The 13,465-nt window shown below is 42.7% G+C and overlaps 1 protein-coding gene across 4 annotated transcripts in view; it reads left to right on the top strand.

Annotated features, from left to right (window-relative positions):
* The window catches only part of SLC37A3 (solute carrier family 37 member 3), a 56,150-nt gene extending 43,365 nt beyond the window's left edge, over nucleotides 1–12,785 (top strand). For all 4 annotated transcript variants that reach the window (XM_044246709.1, XM_044246707.1, XM_044246706.1 and 1 more), the window contains exons 10-15: nucleotides 954–1,095; nucleotides 2,917–3,018; nucleotides 3,619–3,666; nucleotides 4,699–4,850; nucleotides 9,962–10,027; nucleotides 11,385–12,785. In XM_044246709.1, coding sequence (XP_044102644.1) covers nucleotides 954–1,095; nucleotides 2,917–3,018; nucleotides 3,619–3,666; nucleotides 4,699–4,850; nucleotides 9,962–10,027; nucleotides 11,385–11,477 — 603 coding nt within the window. In that variant the 3' untranslated portion in view covers nucleotides 11,478–12,785. The remainder of the gene's footprint in view (nucleotides 1–953; nucleotides 1,096–2,916; nucleotides 3,019–3,618; nucleotides 3,667–4,698; nucleotides 4,851–9,961; nucleotides 10,028–11,384) is intronic.
* Nucleotides 12,786–13,465: the final 680 nt, after the last annotated feature.

Genomic DNA, 13,465 nt, shown 5'->3' with positions numbered 1-13,465 from the left:
GTTCACTTAATTCCTTTGTCTTTGTAGGAGGCTGTCTGGACAAAACGCCCTCATGATTGGGATTTGGCTCTCTAGGGGAAGCTGTTTTAAAGCAAGTGATACCTAGGGAGTATAGGCCGCTCCAGGGAAAAGAATATACTAGCCAGACACCCTTTGAAGTCAGCCTCTCTGTTCCTCCCCCTTTTTCCTTTGATGCTGAATGTCAGGATTTCCTGCTAATAATGTGTTGAATATAGGAGTCTTAGCGCTGCTGCCTTCCTAAGACAGCTGCAACTTTTATTCCTTAAAGTAGAGCCGCAAGGCCCGGGACGGTCATGTTCTTTCATTTCTGACTCACCAAAGACGCTTCTTGCTTTTTCACTGGTTGTTGGAATACCAGGCTTTTGGAAATCATAATGTGAAAGTAGTTATAATGTCGGTTCTTTTCTTAGACCTTGAAGCTACAGCTTTGTCACATTGCTCTCCACTGATCATAATGTTAACATCGCAGGAAGTAGAAGAACCAAAAAAGTGGGGCTGCTTGGAATAAAAGCTGTGACATTTACTGGCTTTCTTTGCTTATGGTTAATCATAGTTATAGGTATGAATACCTTTTATCTTTGTCTAAGTAAAGAAATATGAGTGTGTGCTCTGCCTTTGAGGTTCAAAACACTGGTTTGCTTCTACCGGGGGCCTGAAAGGAGAAGAAACTGGAGACAATTAAGAAATAGTCATATGTATTTTTATTCCAGAGGCCTGCCGCACATGCCTTTCTGGAAGCTAATGTGGATAAAGAGAAGAGGGAGACTAGGTAAAGTCAGGCAAATGGGAATTTATAGATGTGTGTAATTTTAAAATCACGTACTCTTCTTCCCAAACTTCTGTGTATGGTTTTGCTTTTTAATTACATTAAGAATTGTGTCATGCTGTGCTCTTGTTTGTTCCTTATCGAAAGTCGAATGTTTTTCTTGTAGTACTCACTGGCCTATGCCTGCCTGAAGTTAGTAAATTACTCCTTCTTCTTCTGGTTGCCCTTTTATCTGAGTAACAACTTTGGATGGAAGGAGGCTGAAGCTGACAAGTTGTCCATTTGGTACGATGTTGGAGGAATTATAGGTAATGCCCGATGCATCTTTTTCTATAATGAGAGTTAGTCGCTAGTAATATTTTACTGGATTATGAAATCTGACATCATCTTAAGTTTTATTACTTAGTCCACAACCATTTTTTCCTAAACCGTCCTACCAGTAAACAGCTAAACTCTTAAAAAAAAGAACCCGTGGAAAAGAAGAGCCAGTCCACGGCAGCCCTGTGATTTATAGGGCTCTTTTTTTCTCAGTTCTTTGTGTTTATGGATCAGTTCTTTTGTGTTGGGAAGCACAGGGATGTTTCCCTCTGTGCTCTCTTTAAATGTAACCCTTTCACACACTTTCAGTGATATCTTAGGTCTAAAGCTAATTGTATACTAGAGGTCCAAGTTAAAATGTGAATGTGCTCATTTTATCTATTTCCCACCTATCCCACCACCCATAACCAAAGAAGGGAAAATATTAGCTTAGTGTGTAGATTTTGTCAGATCACAGAGGTGGGGATAATAGTGGTGATTGATTTCTGTGAGTATTTTGCAACTGCTCTGTTGCACACAGCAGATTTTAATAGTAACTTTTTGCTGTGGCTGGAAGCATGAACAAGTACTTAAGAAACTTTAAGACAGTTGTACAGAGTGAATTTTAGTGGGTGTTGCTTGTATGGCTATGGCAGAATCGTAACATTCTTTCTGTAATGTTTGGATTTAGAATTGTGGTAAGGCTAAGCTACCCTAAGCACATGACAGCAGGGAGTCCTCAGGTGATACACTGTTACTGTACTTGAACTTGTTTGCACTTCTTCTTAGTTACAGAGCTAAAGATGAGGCTGCTACCTTTAGACCTGAACTTAGTTCTGGGTCTTGCTGTCCATTGAGGATGTACCGGATGTCCCATAGCCCCTGTGGCTCTAAAAGGGGGTACAGCTAAATGTGACCTTGTTACTTAGAGGATTCACATTACCTCTTTCTAAGGATCCTGACTTGTTCATGATCACCAAGTCATAGTCACTGCATTTAGTTTTAGTAGATATTCATTGACTGCTACTAATAGCCCATGAGGCATGGTCTTTAATGAGTCATCTTTTTTTTTTTTTAAAGAATTTTTTTTTTTTTTAAGATTTTATTTATTTGACGGACAGAGATCACAAGTAGGCAGAGAGAGAGGGGGAAGCAGGCTCCCTGGATCCTGAGATCAGAGGACCCTGAGAGGCTTAACCCACTGAGCCCCTAATGAGTCATCTTTTAAAATGAAAAGCAGGGCACCTGGGTGGCTCAGTGGGTTAAAGCCTCTGCCTTCGGCTCGGGTCATGATCTCAGGGTCCTGGGATCGAGTCCTGCATCGGGCTCTCTGCTCAGCAGGGAGCCTGCTTCCTCCTCTTTCTCTCTCTGCCTGCCTCTCTGCCTACTTGTGTTCTGTCTGTCAAATAAATAAATAAAATCTTAAAAATTCTCTCTGTCTGCTCCCACACACGTATGGGCGGTTTCTCTCTTAGAAAAGAAAAGAAAAAAGAAAATTAAAATAAAAAAGCAGAAAAATCAGGAAAAGCTTTCATAGCTGGTTTGAGAAGGGAGAACAGCAAGGAACGGTGGGGGGTTTTGATGGCTTTTTCTTTTTTCCTTATTTTCCTGTCTGATTCATGGTGTCCTGTCCCCGTCAGCCATCAAGGCAGTTAAGTAATCTTCCTTAGAGGAAACTGTGGAGGAAGCTGTTTTTGGAGAGTCAGCCGTCTTCTGGGTTAGACCAGTGTCAGGATCCTGATAGCAGGGAGAGGTTGCGTGGGGAACAAGCTTCAGATAATGGAGCTAAATCATAAACGATTTTGGTTGTGATGTGCTCTTGGAACTTGCAGGTGGGACTTTGCAAGGTTTCATCTCTGACATATTACAGAAGAGAGCACCGGTTTTAGCTCTCAGCTTGCTTCTGGCCGTTGGGTCCCTCGTTGGATATAGCCGTGAGTATTCCCTTGCAATTAAATTATTTTTCTGATCTCTCAGGACTAAGGCATTTGCCATGAGTCAGCTGTCAACCCTGGGGAGATGCTTGGGACCAGCTACAAAGGCTGATAGGAGACCTTTGTATTGTCCTGTAAATGCCTGGTAAAAGTATCATCACGTTTTATTTGTGTTGGGGAGGAAACTGGCATCTCTTTTGCTTTGTTGGTTTGTTTAAAAGCTTGCTTGGGAGTGTATATGCTTTGTTTGAGGGTAGGCTCCAGAGGGCCAGCATTAGAGCCAATAAAACAATAAAAGGGAAAGGGTTTCAAAAGAGGAAAGATAGTAATTAGTAGGTTTGGTATATGTCCCTGAAGATGCTGCTGAGATGGGAGTAGAGTTTTTCTTTAGCTTTTAGAAGTCTCATTAGCTCGAGCACCAGCAAGAGGCAGACATTACAAATAAAAGTTGGAGTAGGCGGTAAAAGAGTTGTGTCCCTTTGTTGTCTCTGGGAGTGATCTGTGAGGTCACGGAGATCCAGATCTTTCTGTGCTGTTCAGTGGGGGCCTGTGTAATCTGCTTTTAAAGTCAGCATGCTGTTTCTGCGTCTTTTCTCGTAGGTTCTCCAAATGATAAGTCCATTAATGCACTTCTGATGGCAGTTACAGGTATGTGGTGTGGCTCTGTTTCACTACACTGTTCCTGCTCCTCTGTAAATAAAAAGGAAGAAAGGGAAACTGTGCTCCCTCAGTTTGAGTAATACTGAAACCTTCGTTATAAAGGAAAGCTTCCTACTTCAGATTCAGATTGTTTCTCTGCTGTTATGTGACCTCCTCAGTCCTGTTGCTACAGAAGCAGTCCCCTTTGGCAGAGATGTTCTGAAATGTTTGATTGCCGCTGCAGCTTCCCGTAGTTCTTCCACAGGTAGTTTAGGAAGACGCCACATTGGAAACCAATTCCCCAGCTTTCAAAGTTTTTCCTCCTGTGTTAGAATTGGTCAGTATTTCTCTATGTGAACACCAGATGAAACAGTTGAGTGTAATTAGGGACCATGGTATATAAAGAGGATTTTTAAACTTTAGTTCCTACTCAGGATAGTGAGGGTGGCTCATGGTACGTGAGGCGCACGGGACTCATTCCTACCTTGTGGACCGAATCACATGGGCTGACTCGCGCCCAGTCCTTGGACAGCCTCTTGGAGAACAGTGGCTGCTGGAACCGTCTGCACTGCTTACAGAGCCTTTTCTCTTTTCTTTTCTTTTTTTTCCAGTATGTGTGGTTGAATTTGGGTAGTCAGATACTCAGTTGATAACAACTCTAGCGTAGTAGAAGCTGGCAAGCGAGTGTAATTAGTTATTACTGAATAATGTCTGGATAATAATAATAATAATAATAATAACAGCCTTGACAGGATTAGAAAGGCTGTATATTCACTGTATTTCCTGCGTTTTTAGTTTTTATAAAAGATACCAGAGTATCATATAATTCAAGTAGGGCTTTCAGGAAAGTGGATGCTAACTAGTTTGAAGATAACATGATCTGGAAGAGTTTTCATTTGTACTTTTTTCCTCTTCCCCCTTTTGCTGTTTCCATCCAATGTACTGATTAAACTGTTGGGATAAGAGTTGCCTTGTCCAGTGGATTTCTAGCCGTGCCATGAATAGTGTTTTAATGAGAACCTGTTTTGTTTATGACCTCAGGATTTTTTATTGGCGGACCTTCTAACATGATTAGCTCTGCTATTTCTGCGGACCTGGGTCGCCAGGAGCTGATCCAAGGGAGCAGTGAGGCTTTGGCAACCGTCACAGGAATTGTCGACGGAACTGGAAGCATTGGAGCTGCCGTGGGCCAGGTGAGGGAACAAGAGAGGGCTTGAAATGGAGTGGTGAGTAGTCTCTCGTTCGGTGGAAGAATTTACACCTGTGCGCCGGGCCACAGCAGGTGGCACCCTTGTGCCGCATAGTATGCTTTTCTGTCCACCTTCGGTTCCTGATCTCTGGAGTCAGCTGACGGGACGTAATGTGGAAGGTCCCTTTTCATTTTTCAGTTTCTTCTTTCCACTTTTATTTCCAGATTGTTCCTGTCTGGAAATAAGCTGACACCTCATAAGACAGAGCCTCAGTCCCAGTTTGCTGTTCCCTTCTTTCCAGCCTGAACTTGGCCCTCCGAGGGGCCACGAGACAAGTGTCTCGTTATCCCCCACGTGGCATGCACACCTACCTCCTCTCCCGTACCAGACACATGTGTACTCCCATGGATCCCACTAGAAATTACCATGGACTCGGCAGCTGCTCTCAGTCACTTTCTCTGCTTCCAGTGACTGTGCCTTAAATGCAGGTTCATAAATGTCTTGTGTCAGAATCATCTGGGTTATTTAAAGTAGGGAACACTAAGCTTACTACAGGCTTGCTGAATTAGAACCTGGAGATCTGTTTCAGCAAGACTTCCCGGTGATTCTCATGCACACTAGACTTGAATTGATTGTCTAGGCTAAGACTGGCCTACAGTAAGTAGTCAGAAGTACTCGAAGGCTTAAATTCAGCCTTGTCTTCCTCAGGACAGTCGTGACTCATGCCTCTCCTAGGGTATACCTTTCCAGGACATTGAGGGCTGATTTTGCAAAAATAAGCATCAGAGAATCATCTGCATTAGATAAAATAAATGAAACTTTGAAAGTTATGAGATGTGGGCGCCTGGGTGGCTCAGTGGGTTAAGCCACTGCCTTCGGCTCAGGTCATGATCTCAGGGTCCTGGGATTGAGTCCCGCATCGGGCTCTCTGCTCAGCAGGGAGCCTGCTTCCTCCTCTCTCTCTCTACCTGCCTCTCTGCCTACTTGTAATCTCTCTCTGCCAAATAAATAAATAAAATCTTAAAAAAAAAAAAAAAGAAAGTTATGAGATGTTTAATGGGCAAAGAAAATACAGACAAGACTTCAGGGGTTGCCCAGTGGTCAAAGACATAGGAAGTCAGCAGTGCCATTAGGCAAGGGGAGGTGTTAGTCAGAGGTGTAAAGGGGCCAGAGAAGGAGAATGGGAGGAAAAAGTCTCTTAGTTTTGACACTCAGGTCATTACCGGCCTTTAATATTGCTGTTTTGCTTGCTCTGTGGGGATAGAGCAGCAACATCTGATTGCTGGTGGTTAATAAGAGAGCCAGTATTGAGAAAAATAAGCCATCTTAATGCTCATCACTACCCAGCCATATGTTACATGGTTCTTTGTTACTATGTTCCATGGTAGCCCCAGTACGTGGGGAGGGAGGGGGGTGTATGGCACACAGTAGAAGTGTCCACATCTGTTGAATGACTATAGAATGAATGATTGATAGGATCAATGATGAATGTGTGCTTAGTGTACTTGATTATGAGACTAAAGGGAGAAAAAAAAAACTAGCAAAAGTAGGAGAAATGTGCTTACTTTATTGTGTGCTGGAGTAGGAACCAAAAATGATATTGGCTTCCAGTTCAGAGGTCTTTATATAAAGGTAAGGGGTGATTGTACTGGATATCCTTTTCTGATATTTTTGTATTTTCAGTTATCCTTTCTCCCTGATGTTTTCTTCATTAATCAAACAGGTGGATTTTATAATGAGAAATTCAAGGAGTTGTCTTTTTTTTTTTTAATATTTTTATTTCTTTAAGAGAGAGAGAGAGCATGAGAAGAGGGGAGGGTCCGAGGGAGAAGCAGACTCCTCGCTGAGCAGCGAGCGTGATGCGGGACTCAATCCTGGGACTAGGGGATCCTGACCTGAGCTGAAGGCAGTTGCTTAACCAACTGAGCCACCCAGGCGCTCCTCTCGGAGTTTATTTATATATATTTTTTTCTTTTTTAAATTTTATTTATTTACTTGACAGAGACAGAGAGATCACAAGTAGGCAGAGAGGCAGGCAGAGAGAGAGGAGGAAGCAGGCTCCCTGCCTCACAGAGAGCCTGATGCGGGGCTCGATCCCAGGACCCTGAGATCATGACCTGAACTGAAGGCAGAGGCTTTAACCCACTGAGCCACCCAGGTGCCCCTCGGAGTTTATTTATATTAAAAATGTCTCACCTGCCACTATTTGGATCCCTAACTATGAACTTGGGTCAGCATTAGGCTCACTTTGGTGGTTGGGAATATAAGATCTGGAGTAAATCATTGTTAGTTAGGCTTTATTCATTCCTCCTCCATATTGATTTTTGAATAATTTCCCATTGCGTGGGGCATGAGATTCCAGACTCTATGACTTAATATTAGAAACTTGATGAGCTTTGTCCCAGCTCTCCTAATTTATGCCGAACAGCTTTTCCCCTACCTTCCCTTAACTTCACAAGAATGGGTTGGTCTCTTGGTTTCCATAGAGGTTGGTGCCTACTTCTACCAGAGGGCTTGTCACGGTGGATCACCTTTACTGGTTTATCCGTGCCAGCCTCTGCATGTCCTTGAGAACAGGAACTGTTTCCTTCGTTTTTGTGATCCCAGTGGCTTCATGTGTTTTTAACACATAGGGGCTCAGTAAGATTAAATCGTGGCATCTGTCCAAGAAAACATGACAAAAAATGTCCACATAAACACCTGAACACATGTGTGTTGGTAGCTGGGTTACTCCTCACATCTAAGAAGTAGGAAACCTAATGTCCATCGACTGAGGAATGGAGAAGCGGCATGTGCATATTCATACGGTGGACTAGTATTTGGCAGTTGAAGACGGTATCTGGCCCTTAAGAGTGGAAATGGAGAGATGTTACGGAGATGCATCTGAAAAATAGTAGGCTCAGAAGCCAGTTACCAAAGACCATGTACTTGAATGATTTCATTCATATGAGCTATCTGAAATGGGCCCATTTTTAGGGAGAGAAATTAGATTAGTGGTTGCCGGGGGTCAGGTGGTTCTGCAGAGTGACTGTTGATGGGCACAGCGTGTTTGGGGGGGGCTGGTGATAGACATGGCCTAAAATTAGATTATGGTAATAGTTGCACAGTTCTGTAAATACACTAAAAACCATTGAGTTGTATACTTTAAATGGGTGATATGTCAATGAAGATGTTTAAAAGAAAGATAAAGTGGCAGAAAGACTTGGGAGTGCTGCTATGAGCCCTTCAGCAGGCAGCTAGACCTCTGCTTTTTTGCTTTCCGTTGTGTAATCTATGCTACATCACTCACTCGTTTTGCTTTTGGTTTTTCCCGCTTATAAATTTCACTGGTAGTGTGCGATGGAAGAACAATGGGTAAAACTCAACATCTGTGGTCAGTCGGTTTTTTTTTTTCTTAAGATTTTATTTAGTTGCTTGACGAGAGAGAGAGCACAGCAGGGGGCGTGGCAGGCAGAGAGAGAGCGGGAGAGGCAGGCTTCCCTCTGAGCAGAGAGCCCGACACAGGGCTCAGTCCCAGGACCCTGGGATCATGACCTCAGCCGAAGGCAGACGGTTAACCAACTGAGCCACCCAGGCACCCTGGTCAGTTGATTTTTGACAAGGGTGCCAAGACCATTCAGTGGGGAAAGAATGGTTTCTTCACCAAATGGTGCTGGGGAAGCTGGATACACACCCGCAGGTTGAAGATGGGGAGCCCTTGCCTTATAGCGGAGACAAAAACTGACACAAAAGATCAGTACCTGACCTTAAGAACGAAAACTATAAAACCTCTTAGAAGAAATTGTAGGGACAAATCTTCATGACACATATGTACAAATGGGCAGTTAAGCACCTGTAAAGATTCTCAGCATCCTTAGTTTTTAGGGAAATGCGAATCAAAACCTCAGTGAGGAAAACAAAACAAAACAAAATAACACCTCAGTGAGATACCACTGCACACCTGTTAGGATGGCTGTCATTTTAAGAACAACGACAGAAGAGAACAAGTAGTTCCGAGGGTGTGGAGGAACTGGATCTCTTACGTTGCTGGCGGGAATGTAAAATGGTGCAGCTGCTGTGCAAAACGCCTCGGTGGCTGCCTCGCAGAGTTAACCCTGGAATTACCGTGTGACCCAGCAGTTCCACTCCTAGGAATTAAAGAACTGAAAACAGGACTCAGACCTGTGTGTACCAGTGTTCATGGCAGCGTTATTCATAATAACCACAAGGTGGAAACAAACCGAACGTTCATCAGCTGATGACAGGACAGACGAAAGGGGGCATGTCCACAGCATGGACTATTATCCAGCCATAAAAAGGGATGCTCTTCCAACATGTGCCGCAGCCTTGGAGACAGTACGCTGAGATAAGCCAGACCCAGAAGGACAAACACTATGGGACTCCGCTGAACATGAAATCTCTAGAACAGGCAAATTCTCAGAGGTTACCAGGGAAGAGGGGCTCGTGGGGAGCTATTGCTTAATAGGTGCAGACTTGGTGTTTAGGGTGATGAAAAATTTGGGGAATAGTTAGGGGGGATGGTGGTATAATGCCGTGAACATATGTAACGCCTCTGAATTGTACACTTAAAAATGGTTAAAATGGCCACTTTTATCGTAATTACATTTTATCGTAATAGAAAAAGAAAATGGGCCAAATGCTATTAGATTCTTTTCAGTGATTGGAATAAAGTAAAAGAATTTGCTGTAGAATGTTAAAGCCATATAGAAATCCTGAGTCTAAATAACACCATTGAAAAATGGGCAACATGCTTAAAAGACAGACTGTTTTCAAAAACATCAATTAAAGTACCTCTCATTGGGAGAAAGAACAATTAAACAGAAGTGGCTTGAGGATGTTCATCTTCCTCTTATTGGCAAAGTGAACAAAAATAAACCTTGTAGTCCTGTCGTCTCTTCTGCTGTGTTTGTGCTGGACTCTGCCGGCTTACAGGGGAAGGCCAGGTGTCTTTAAGTATGAACATGCACAGGAAAGCTTTGCGAACCGGAAACCATTCTACACATCCTAACTCCCTTCGCATTTTCTGGAAGAGCTGTGTTTAACCTACCCTTTCAGCTACTTCGTTTGATTAATTTACAAAGGATTATATTGTAATTTCTTTTTCTCCCTTGTAGTATTTAGTGTCTTTGATCCAAGACAACCTGGGATGGATGTGGGTGTTCTACTTTTTCATTCTCATGGTAAGTGAGTGTGTGCCTTTTTTAACTCATGGGTTTTTTTTTTTTTTTCACAAATTTAGTTCAAAGCATTTACTCTGATCGCTTCTTAAATGAGCACAATTGCCAATTGCTGTTGGTGAGCCTTTTGTGAAGAGTAACATTGCATGGGTCTGAACGACAAATTCTTTTTTCAGGGTGGGAACAGGTCTTCTCATTTGCCCTTGACCTGAGCCTAATGAATATTGTCGTTTATACTTCTAGAGAAAGTGCTGAGAGATTTACTGAAAGTATTAATTGGTGTACTCTCCTGGGGTCCTCTCTATCTGCTAGATTTAGTTTGGGAATTCTGAAGGAAATTACAGGATACACCAAGCAACACGGGGCTCAAAAAAAAAAAAAAAAAAAAGCATTACTATAATTAACACTGTGGTATGTAGGTTCTAAAATGAAGAGAGTCTCTTGAGAAAATATTTGTCGTACCTTAAACATTCTTGGCTGGGATTGTGTACTTTCTGGGAAATAGCCAATTCAGAACAATGCCTTATACTTTGAAAATGTTGCTCTCTGTTAAGTGAGTAGACAGGTCTCCCGGAGAGGGTTCGGCGATCGCCTCACCCACGAGCGAATGTGTTTGTATCCCAGCCCTAAATCTAGTGCATCCTAATTGGAGACAGCCTCAAGGGGCCCCATGTCCAGCCACGGTCGTCTAGCCTTGTCCAAGGAGCCCAGGGGTAGTTCAGCTCCCTAGTTCCCTGGAGCTGCCTTAAGGCTATGTACTCTGCTGTCACTGAGGATGCTTCTTCTGCCTAACTGCCTTCCGCCTTCTAAAGACTGGGCCACATGTCTCTGTGTTCTACTTCTGACATCTGTGCTAGAGAGGGAAATGTCTCCTGATGAACCTGCTTTGTGATCATACAAGAAATCGTACTAGAAAGAAAACTGGATCTCTTACGAGAAGCACTGTTCTTAAAGTGAGCTCCAGGGGCGCCTGGCTGGCTCAGTCTGCACAGCGTGCAACTCTTGATCCTGGGGTCAGGAGTTTGAGCCCCATACTGGGTGCAGAGGTTACTTAAACAAATAATAAAAAATAGAAAATAAATAAAGTGAGCTCCAGTACCAATTTTTTGTTCTGCCTGTGGCACATTATTTGATTTTCTGTGCCTTAGTTCTTCTCCTGGAGAGTATGTAACATAAAGTTTTTAAAAAATGTATTAACCTCGATTTTCAAAATTTTTTTCTAATTCATTGGAAAAGATTAAGATATCTTTGTATGGAGTCGAAATTAATGCAGTTGTCCACATTTATTATTACATTCATGGTGCTCTAACAGGGTTAATTAAATTGCCACTGCATATTTAATGCTTTTTTCTCTTCACAGACAAGTTGTACAATTTTATTTATCTCGCCATTAATAGTGAGGGAAATCTGCTATCTCATGCAAAGACGACAAGCTCATGTACTGAGTGAGTGAGTGTTGCCCACAGAAGAGAAGAACAATGGGAGACACATCAGGACTATTATTTCTTTTAATTCACCCTATTGGGGCTTGTCTTAGGAGCTCCAGCAAGACCTCAGATTGTCAAGCCTTTTTCAGCAGTGTCGGCCACTTGAGCTGCTGACCAGTGGGGAAGGCTGGGCTGTTTCTCTGCACTACGTGAGTTACTATGGGTGATTTTCATTGTTGCTTTGCAAACGTACTAAGTGGCCTGTGAAGCTGCCAGCCTTTTTATTTGGCCTGTTGAGATTATCCTTGTAACCTGAATTACTGTCTTGGACTTGGACCCTAATTCTCCAGCCTGGAAAGTTCAGTGGCCACGAGACAGTTGCACATGGTTTGCATCAATGATGGGCTCCACGAGTAGGGGAGGATCGCTGGATTCTGCTTTGATAATGAGTCCGCAGAGAGCGGTTCAGCTTTGAAGCCTCCAGTCCTGGTAGAGTACGCAAGCTGCATCAAGCACAAGCCTGCCTTGGACAAAGAACCCCTTTGTTAACAGTGGTGGGAAAATCACACTACGTGGTGACGAGCTCAGTCACTCGGTATCTGATCTGAAGTTAGTCAGCCCCAGAAGCAGAAATACCTTCAAATTATTGTCATCTTGTTTTCTTCTGTCTTCATTCACAAGTCACTTTGACTCCTGGAAGTACTCAGTCTTCCTTTCAAGGACCATAAGGTACATCATCTGTTGTCACGAACATTCCAAGGTGTAGCTCACAGCCGAAGTCCTCAACCCCAGATGTGCTCTCTGGGAATGTTAGGATCCACTAGGACGCTAATCGGCTTTGGCCTGTTTTCAGAGAATTGAGCTTTCTCACTACCGGGTTCCTTGAGTTACCTCAGCAGAAGACTAGAATTAGAGACAAAGGAAAGACCCGTATGTCCTAGTAAGCGTTAAGTATGTGACCTTGAATCACATCAACGGGTTACTAGGGCCTGGGGACTAGGTATCTATTCCTTAGAAGTTTATAGCGTGTATGTCTTCAAGGCTGTGAATTCTATACTAATTTTCAATACTTTTAGGTCATTCTGTATATGTATTTTAAATTATGGACACGAACTAGGGGGAAAATGTGCAATTTTGAGGGCTGCCCAATTGGTGTTGGGTTAGGGAATATTTTTCAACTTCTTGCTTTATACTCTAAAATGTGGTGTGTGAATTTATGAACTTGGTAATGTTATTTAATCAAGGAGATTTCCAATCAGTTAATGCCTCATTACTGACAAAAAAGGGAAAATACAGAACACAGGAAGGGAAAATAAACTGACTTTTATAGTAAATAACCTGTCCATCTGATTATTTAAATACATACTCTGACTTTCTCATTGTAGGGTGTGATTCATGCCTTCTAATTTCCTGCGGTTGGCCATTTACTGACCCTCTGGTACTGCCACATAGTACAGCTAGTTTCTTCCTGATGGCCCCATCTCTGTTCTGTCTGTGAACACCATCCCTTCCTCTTTGTGTGAGAGTGTACTAAGTTTGGATGCCTTCCTGGTTGTAATTTAAGAATTGCCTATAGATGAATGCTTGAATGCTATTTTTTATTATTTAACCTCCCTTTGACATTTGGCTGACAGTTTCCTTTCTGCCCACATTATCAGTATGGTAGCATCTTTGTATTCTGACACCAACATTGTTTTCTTATCCTGTTTATTTTTTCTTTTTCTTTTTCTTTTTCACCCTGTTTACACTTAGCTGGGTGAGTGTTCTCCTGACCTCTCTGTAGCCCCCAAGCAGTATCTAAAATGAAATTTTAAGTAGATAAGTGCTCTGCCCCTAATGAAAGGATATTTTGCATGATGGGTATATTTCCTTATTGTTCTCGTTCTGGCAGGCTACGTAGGAATCAGCTTTAAAGAACTCCTAACTTCAATTTTGTATTAGTTTCTTGGCCCTTGAAGAAAAGGCCAAAGGGGAAGCTAATTTGGAGATGATGGCTTCTCTGGCAGCTACATCT

Source organism: Neovison vison, chromosome 4 (genome assembly GCF_020171115.1).
Source record: "Neovison vison isolate M4711 chromosome 4, ASM_NN_V1, whole genome shotgun sequence".
NCBI lineage: Eukaryota > Metazoa > Chordata > Mammalia > Carnivora > Mustelidae > Neogale > Neogale vison.
This window is presented reverse-complemented; position numbering and strand designations above follow the sequence as displayed.